The following is a 9,072-nucleotide window of genomic DNA, read 5'->3' on the forward strand; positions in this document are numbered from 1 at the left end:
GAATAGTTAATTTTTTTTCTGTAGAAAAAGGAACTGCACATATCTGATCGCCAAGCCAAGATGGGTAGATAAGCATTGGTAGGTCACAACAGAATTTGCCTTCTAAAGCGGAACTAAACTCTCAATCAACAATAACTATTTTTAATCCTTCTGCCCCTAGCATTAGTAAATAGATAGGAAGGTATATTAAAGTGAAACTTTACCCATATCAACAGCAAGAAACATAGTCAGGTTGAAAAGACACAAGTCCATCTAGTTTAACTGAAAAAAAAACTACAATCCCATATACACAATCCTTCACCCACAGGCGAAAAACCCCAGCAAAGCATGATCCAATTTGCTACAGCAGGGGAAAAAATTCCTTCCTGATTCCCAGAGAGGCAATCCGCTTTTCCCTGGATTAACGTTACCTATAAATGTCAGTACTGTTCTATTATTATGTACACCTAGGAAAGAATCCAGGCCTTTCTTCAAGCAATCTACTGAGCTGGCCAGAACCACGTCTGGAGGGAGTCTGTTCCACATTTTCACAGCTCTTACTGTGAAGAAACCTTTCCGTATTTGGAGATGAAATCTCTTTTCCTCTAGACGTAAAGAGTGCCCCCTTGTCCTCTGTGATGACCTTAAAGTGAATAACTCAACATTAAGTTCTCTATATGGACCACTTATGTAATTGTACATGTAGATCATATCCCCCCTTATTCTCCTTCTCAAGAGAGTAAATCCAGTTCCTCTAATCCTTCTTCATAGCTGAGCTCCTCCATGCCTCTTATCAGTTTGGTTGGCTTTCTCTGCATTTTCTCCAGTTCCCTTCCCTTATATTATTTTTGAGATACATTCCACATTAATAATTATGCTACCAAAATTAGTATGTGCTGTAAAGTGCCTCCAGCATTGCTCCTGTTTCTTCTTGCTAGGGGCTGCAATTTTGCTAAAGCCCAGAGCCCCAGAACAGCAGAAAATCTTTAGGCTGTCAGTAGATCGGCCTCTACAAATGAACCACAGTGCCAACAAATAGAGAGCAACTGAGCATGTGCAGAGCGGAATGAGACATTGTATTACTGGATTTTAAACAGCATAGGTGCTTATTTGTAATGTTTCACATAGATATACCTGCAAAAGGGGCCAGCCTGAAAAGACCCAGCTGGACTTAATTTCAATTGTAAAGTTCCACTTTAAATTTACTTGTGTTTAAACTTTTTTTTGTACATTTCATCAGTTGCTTCCTGGTTTCTGGCCTAGGTGAAAACTATCTCTTATGCCACGTACACACTGTCGTTTTTCGGCATGAAGAAAAATTACATTTTTAAAAACGTCATTTAAAATGATCGTGTGTGGGCTTCACATCATTTTTCAGGTTCTGAAAAACGAAAAAAAAAAATTCGAACATGCTGCATTTTTTAATGTCGTTTTTTTAAAATGTTGTTTTTCGGGTTGTAAAAAATGATCGTGTGTGTGGGCTAAAACAACGTTTTTAAACCCGCGCATGCCCAGAAGCGAGTTATGAGATGGGAGCGCTCGTTCAGGTAAAACTACCATTCATAATGGAGTAAGCACATTCATCACGCTGTAACAGACAAAAAAGCGTGAATCGTCTTTTACTAACAAGGAATCATCTAAAAGCAGCTCAAAGGCGAATAGAACTTCCCCTTCAGAGTGCCGTCGTACGTGTTGTACCTCATCGCGCTTTGTTCATCGTTTTTTAAAAAAGATGGTGTGTGGGCAACATCGTTTTTAATGATAAAGTTGGAAAAACTTCGTTTTTTTTTCATGATGAAAAACGATGGTGTGTACGCGGCATTACATCCCATAAGTCTTATTTGGCTTTTTTTTTATTTATTTCATCTAGAGGAGGGGAGGAGGGATTTTCTCAGCTAAACAGGAAGTAAATGCTATATGACTCTTCTGCCCTTACTTAAGATGGCAGGAGCTAGAAATGCTAAGGGGGTATTTTTCAAAGTGATTTCTCAACAAAGCATGGAGACATATATGGATAGGCAAGTTTGCTTTAAATATTAACATTGAATGAAATGGTGTTTTCAGTTTTTGGTGGTCAGATACAGTTTAGTTCAAGTCCATAGACATGATGCTGATCCCAGTGTCTGTGTGTAGGTATTGTAAGACAATAACTGTTGTACATTGGTATGTCTGTGAAGGTTCTTAAATTGGTTGGTTGGCAAGATTGACCCCACCAGCTGGATACTAAATATTTGAATTCATTCTGTGTTCTGCTGGATAGAGAAGCAACACATCTTCTTTTTTTTCTTTGATTTTAAAACTTAAGATCTTTTTTCCTGGTGTTCTGCAGAAAAGATTCTATGGACCGCAGAAGAGGAAGATGATGTTCCTGGGACTGATCCGATTGGGAGTTTGGCAGAATTTCCGCAGGGCCTGGAAAGCTGGATTTGAAGGGAATCTTGAAGGGGAAGGTCTGATCCTGGGAGGGGTGTTTGTAATTGGCTCTGGAAATCAGGTGACTAACTAGTGTAAATAAATCGTACTAATAAACTGTTGCTTGTTTAATTATTATACAATTAAGAGAATAGGTTATTCTTATGTTTTTCTGTGCAATAGTCAAAATGTGTAAGCCATCCCACAATGACGGAGTATGTCGGTGCATGGCGAATATGCCTGTTTAGATTTTTAGCATGAAGATTGTGCAATCCTCTCATCTCTTGACCAAAAGTCATGGGTTGCTTTATACTGTGCACTTTTGCTTCTGATGAAGGACAGAAAAGCTACACTGGACTAAAGGCTGGTGTAGCTCTTGGCCAACACTCATGAAGATAGCATTACACGGGAATGAGTTGTGTTACCTAATGATTGTAAAAAAAAAAAAAGAGCCCCAGGGTAACCTATGCTTGTTTAGAGGCCCCCAATTCTGATTCACAAGAATTTTGCAACAAATTATCGGATTATTTCATTAATAAAATTGAAAAAATCAGTGAAAGTATTCAGCAAAATGGAACAGTCACCAACTCCCCCCCAAATCACAAACCTAATACCCACATAAATCCGTCGCAACCACCAAAATTCACTCTAAAACCCATTTCCATCGATGCCACTAAAAACATCATCGGGACTCTGCGTAATAGCACAGCACCCAATGATATCATCCCCACTAAACTGCTGAAAGAAAGTGCCGATATACTGGCACCAGCTATCACGCAGCTCATTAACCAATCATTCAAGGAGGGCATGGTGCCCACCTTGCTAAAACAAGGTACAATAAAACCAATTCTAAAAAAAACTACCCTCGACCCCAAAGACCCAAACAACCGGAGGCCCATAACAGCTCTAAATGTCTTCTCCAAGGTAATGGAGAAAATAGTTGTACAACAGCTGCAACTGCATTTAGACACCCATAAATTACTCGATCCGTTTCAATCAGGCTTCCGTCCGGGTCACGGAACAGAAACGGTGCTGCTTAAAATATGGGATGACTCTCTAGAGGCTGCAGACGAAGGAGAATCTTGTCTCCAGATACTGCTGGACCTAAGCGCGGCTTTTGACACTGTAGAGTCCACGGACTACTACTGGCTAGGCTAGCTGAAGTAGCCAGAGTCGCTGAATGTGTTTTACCCTGGTTCTCCTCCTTCTTGGAAAACCGATCACAAATAGTGAAACTGGGGTCTTTCACTTCTGAAAAACGTACGGTGTCATGCGGAGTCCCTCAGGGATCTCCCTTATCGCCCGTATTGTTTAATATCTATCTTCGCCCTCTCTTTGAAATCATCAGTAACCAAAAGTTACTTTACCACTCCTATGCAGATGACACACAACTGTATTTCCGCATCTGCAACAAAAAGGATCATTCTCTTGGACTAGAGAAATGCCTCACTCTAATAGATAACTGGATGACAAACAGTTATCTTAAACTCAATGGTTCGAAAACAGAACTTCTCCTGTTTCACGCTAACCGGAAAAATCACCCCGCGTCAACATGGACTCCCCCACCCATTCTGGGTAAAACTATCACCCCTAGCACCAAAGTCAAAAGTCTCGGAGTCATTTTCGATACCTACATGACAATGGATGCACAAATAGGGTCAGTAGTCAGCGGATCCCACCATCTGCTGCGCCTATTACGCAGACTCACACCCTTTATCCCGAAAGAGGACATTGCAGTCGTGGTGGGAACAATCATCAATTCCAGACTCGACTACGCAAATGCCCTCTATCTAGGACTCCCCAAATACCAAATCACTCGTCTGCAAGTCGTTCAAAATACGGCCGCTCGACTAGTGACTGGGAAAAAAACATGGGAATCAATCTCACCTTCACTGAGATCCCTTCATTGGTTGCCAGTAAAAGACAGAATCACTTTCAAGGCACTCTGCCTAATACATAAGTGTATTTAAGGCAACGCCCCCCAATATCTATGCGAAAAAATAAAAGCCCATAACCCCAATCGCATTCTGCGATCCACCAATCAAAGCCTCCTCCAGATACCCAAGGCCAGATACAAGTCCAAAGGAGATCGAAGATTTGCAGTCCAGGGACCTCGCCTGTGGAATGCACTACCAACCACCATCCGACTGGAGTCGGACCACTTGGTCTTCAGGAGAAAGATTAAAACCCATCTCTTCTGAGGTCAAGGGGTTTCTTACCCATGAAATGGATACAGCGCCCAGAGGCGATTCAGTTCGCATGTGTTGCGCTTTACAAGTCTCTCTCTCTCTCTCTCTCTCTCTCTCTATGTTAACATTTCTACCATGATGTTACTCTTTCAAGTACACTACTTACAAGAGGTCCAATAAGACTGTTCATCAGGAGCCGGTTGTTACACCAGAATTTGTTGAACAGACTGTGCGACATGCATACTAAAATTTGTCCGGTTCCTGCTGACCTGGCCGAATTTTGGTAAGTGTGTACTAGGCTTTTGTTGGTTTACAGAGACCAGACGGAGTACCATTTTTTTTGCCGCCACTACTCTCCACATCTGTCACTTGTTAACCTCTTCCCTCCAGGTTGAATGCAGAGAGACCACATATATGCAGTCCTATGTAAACACTTTTATGTGCTGAGAGTGTGCGCTGTGTACCCTCCCAGCACAGTTACCGACAGAACTTTCCGTGACTTTTCATGTGACTTCTGTGGCAGCCAATCAGTGGTCACATGACCCAAATGCCTGCCTCCATCCAAAGGTCTGGGAGGTGGCAACGGGAAGGGGTTAAAGCAGAGTTCCACCCAAAAATGGAACTTCCGTTTTAAGTGAAGGTGACCCCCTGACATGCCACATTTGGCATGTAATTTTTTTTTGGGGGGGGGGATACCCTCTTTTTAGAGGCATCCAGCTTTCAATTCCTCCTGGGGGTCCGCAGCGCCCGAAGTTCACCTCCCCCCCCCCCCCCCCCTCATTACAATTTTCTGGGACATGTCACAGGTCCCAGAAGATTGCCTGGCTAATCGCAACCGGGCGCCCACAATCAGAATGCCGGTGCCACAGAGAGGAGTGGGGCTTCGTTTGCCCGCATCGCTGGACTGTGGGACAGGTGAGTGTCCGATTATTACACTTTTTGTAGCTGCTCACTGTTATATGGGTGGATCTCCGCTATAACGATGCTGTCGGCTTCACAGCCAACAGCCTCCTAGCAGCCAGGGATGTTGGCAATGGGTGGAGCCCGCTGGAAAAGCTGACACACTAATTCCCATCAGTTCCACTTTTGATTGACAACGTGCATTGAGCAGATTCTATAGCCAATAGCAGGCTGTCTGTTAGCTATGGATTTGTCAACTGCCTTCCGTTAGTCACAAGGGAAACAGACCTGTTGGGGAAGTAGGGTGTGTGCATTCGCCCCAGATTCATGTAACTGTTTACAACAGATACATGAATTTGTCACCTGCACCAACATTTGTTATGTGGAGGCACATCGGAATTCTAATGGCTGTCTTAAGCCGCGTACACACGATCAGTCCATCCGATGAGAATGGTCTGATGGACCGTTGTCATCGGTTAACCGATGAAGCTGACTGATGGTCCGTCGCGCCTACACACCATCGGTTAAAAAAACGATCGTGTCTGAACGCGGTGAGGTAAAACACAATGATGTGCTGAAAAAACGAAGTTTATGCGTCGACTTGATTCTGAGCATGCGTAGATTTTTTACCGATGGTTGTTCCTACTAAGAACCGTTTTTTTCCCATCAGTTAGGAATCCATCGGTTAAATTTAAAGCAAGTTGGCTTTTTTTTAACCGATGGTTAAATAACCTATGGGGCCCACACACGATCGGTTTTGACCGATGAAAACGGTCCATCAGACCGTTGTCCTCTGTTTAACCTATCGTGTGTACGAGGCCTAGGACGCTGATAGTATTGTTTTATATAGAGATAACCAACACAGCCACAACCAAAAAAATATTGTTTTTTGTTTAATTACAGTGGGGTTGATTTACTAAAACTGGAGAATACAAAATCTGGCGCAGCTCTGCATAGAAACCAACCAGTTTCTCTATTTATTTTTGTCAAGCTGGTGTTAGAAGCTGATTGGCTACCATGCACAGCTGCACCAAATTTTGCACTTTCCAGTTTTAGTAAATCAACCCCTATGTCAAATCACAAATCAAAAATCCAAAAAATCAAATTAACATGACTTTGTTCTCTTTACAATATCCACTCAAGTTGAGCACCTACTGAAAATAGTTTCAAATTCCTGTGTGGTGTTGTGATTATTATCCCTGGGGGTTTTCAGTACTGGGGTCCTGAATTCAAATCCCAAAAGGAACTTGCAGTCTGCATATTTTTTTGATTTGTTGTTTCTGGGCACAATCCAAAACATAGCCTACTAAATGTCCTGTATCAATGGGGGCACCTTGTTAGAACTGTGTATATAGTAGGGGCATTATGGGCATACAATTGTAAGCCACTTCTGTATGGGTCTGTGTACTGTCAGGCCAAGGTGACTGACAATTAATAAAATAATAAATATAGTACTGGAAGTTGTCAGCTAGAAATTCTCAATAGGTCATGGAACAAACATGATGGTGGAACTGTAGGCTGACTAAAATCACCCGATGCAATGGGGTGGGTGGGGGTTACAAAAATATAATTTAGGAATTTTTTATTTTATTTTTTAAAGCTTGCTCAAACAAATGTGTATTAGTTTAGTCTTTAATTTTCTGTTTGGTTTTCTAAACTCGGTAGATGGAAAGTTGTGTTCATCAAGATGTAGTAAAGCCCTACCTACTCCTTAATAGCGCATTCCCATCATTATTGGTAGTAACAAAAATAAATGAGATACATTAGATACTGTTGCTACAACAGTTGGGTTCAGACTATTTTTGAGGAAGATCACCCACAAACATCCCATGCTTTCCTTGTCCTCAAGGCACATTTTGTTTACCAAAAGCGTTGAAAGCCGCTCTAACAAAAGGATCCTTGGTGACTAATTTCTTCTTTAACATTTCAGAATTGAGCCTATTATAATTTCAATACAAATGCAGCTGATGGAGTCTACGGCTCCAAGGAGAAATACTTGAAATTGCACGATTGTGTTTCTTATAACATTTTGTTTCACAATTTCCAGGGAATTCTTCTGGAGCATCGTGAGAAGGAATTTGGAGATAAGGCAAACTTGACGGCTATACTTGAAGCTGCTAAGAAGATCAAGCAGTCGGGATCCCATTAAAGGCGTGGAAGCTGCCACAGAGAGCAGCAGTCCTTAAACTGTGGCCCCCTGGCCTGTCTTTACATGATGTTCTGTGTGGAACAATAATTTACAGATGTTATTTATTTTTCTGCTGACTATAAAAAAAAATTACAGACTTATTCATTAGGCAGTGTGGAGAACAATGATAATGTGAAAAATGCAAAAAAAAAAATACATATTAATCAGATTTCTGCTATAGTCCATTTAAATGATTTCTGATTGGCTGCTGACAAATTTGCGTTTTTTTGCATTATCGTCTTTCTTTGTATTTGCTTACTGAATAGTCCTGTTTGTGGAATGCATGCTATACTTGGAATGAGGTTAATTTATGGAAGCTGAACAAGAGGCTTTTGTCCGCTGCATCTCATCCGCTTCCAGCTGTCATATTCCAGTATCTTATTTTACGACAAAACAAAGATGATTGATAACTTGGGGGAATTTTTTTTTTTTTTAATGATGGGTTTGAAGGGCATGTGAAAACACTACCTATTTTTATCTAATACTGCTGAAATATACAGCTGTGCACACTTGCAAATCCAGTATCTGCAAATGTCAGAAGACCAGGCAAGCTGCATGAGATCTGAAGATGGAAGCGCTGGCTATTTATAATAAAGAATAGAAAAATACATGCCACTCCCGCCCTTATGCAAGGGTATAGAGGTAGTGTCGTATCAGCAGCCCTGGAGTTTCAACCAGATTTCTCCAAAGAATAATCCAAAATATGTCATAATTACATAACCGTCTGCTGAAACTGTATTTATTGTACAGTGCACATTAAAAGTCAGGTTACAGAGCCTTGGCGTTTTCATGAGTTGGCATGTACCGTATTTATCTTGCTATAACGCGCCCCGGCTTATAGCGCACACCCCCAACCTAGAAGGAAAATTCCTGGGAAAAAAAAATACTTAGTTTGAATGCCCCTCGTTGGTGTCTTGCCCGCCGTCCATCGGCGGCCTTGTCCGCTCCGGCGTCCTTCTGCGGCCATCATGGTGTCCTCCCTGCTCGATCCCTGCTTCCCGCGCTGTGTTTGAACCACTCTGCCGACATATACCGAGCACAGTACACTCGGGTATAGTCGGGTAGGCTCGGCTCCTCTCGCGTAAAGGACGTACAGGACGTGACCGCGAGCGGAGCCTGCCCGACTATACCCGAGTGTACTGCGCTCGGTATATGTCGGCGCAGTGGTTCAAACACAGTGAGGGTATCGGCGTATATTGCGCACCCACGATTTGCCCTGATTTTCAGGGCAAAAAAGTGCGCAGTATACGCCGATAAATACGGTAATTTTTATTGCAGGCTTTGTGATCAGAGTGGAATTCCACTCGTTTGTAAGTTTATTAAAGGTCAGCAGCTACAAAAAGTGTAGCTGCCGACTTTTAATAAACAGACACTCACCCGTCCTACGGTCCAGCGATGCGGGCG

At 42.3% G+C, this 9,072-nt stretch overlaps 1 protein-coding gene across 2 annotated transcripts in view; it reads left to right on the forward strand.

Annotated features, from left to right (window-relative positions):
- The window catches only part of PRXL2A (peroxiredoxin like 2A), a 93,260-nt gene extending 84,816 nt beyond the window's left edge, over positions 1-8,444 (forward strand). For both annotated transcript variants that reach the window (XM_040320713.1, XM_040320714.1), the window contains exons 5-6: positions 2,309-2,473; positions 7,528-8,444. In XM_040320713.1, coding sequence (XP_040176647.1) covers positions 2,309-2,473; positions 7,528-7,629 — 267 coding nt within the window. In that variant the 3' untranslated portion in view covers positions 7,630-8,444. The remainder of the gene's footprint in view (positions 1-2,308; positions 2,474-7,527) is intronic.
- Positions 8,445-9,072: the final 628 nt, after the last annotated feature.

The sequence above is a fragment of the Rana temporaria genome, chromosome 8 (assembly GCF_905171775.1).
Source record: "Rana temporaria chromosome 8, aRanTem1.1, whole genome shotgun sequence".
Taxonomy (NCBI): domain Eukaryota; kingdom Metazoa; phylum Chordata; class Amphibia; order Anura; family Ranidae; genus Rana; species Rana temporaria.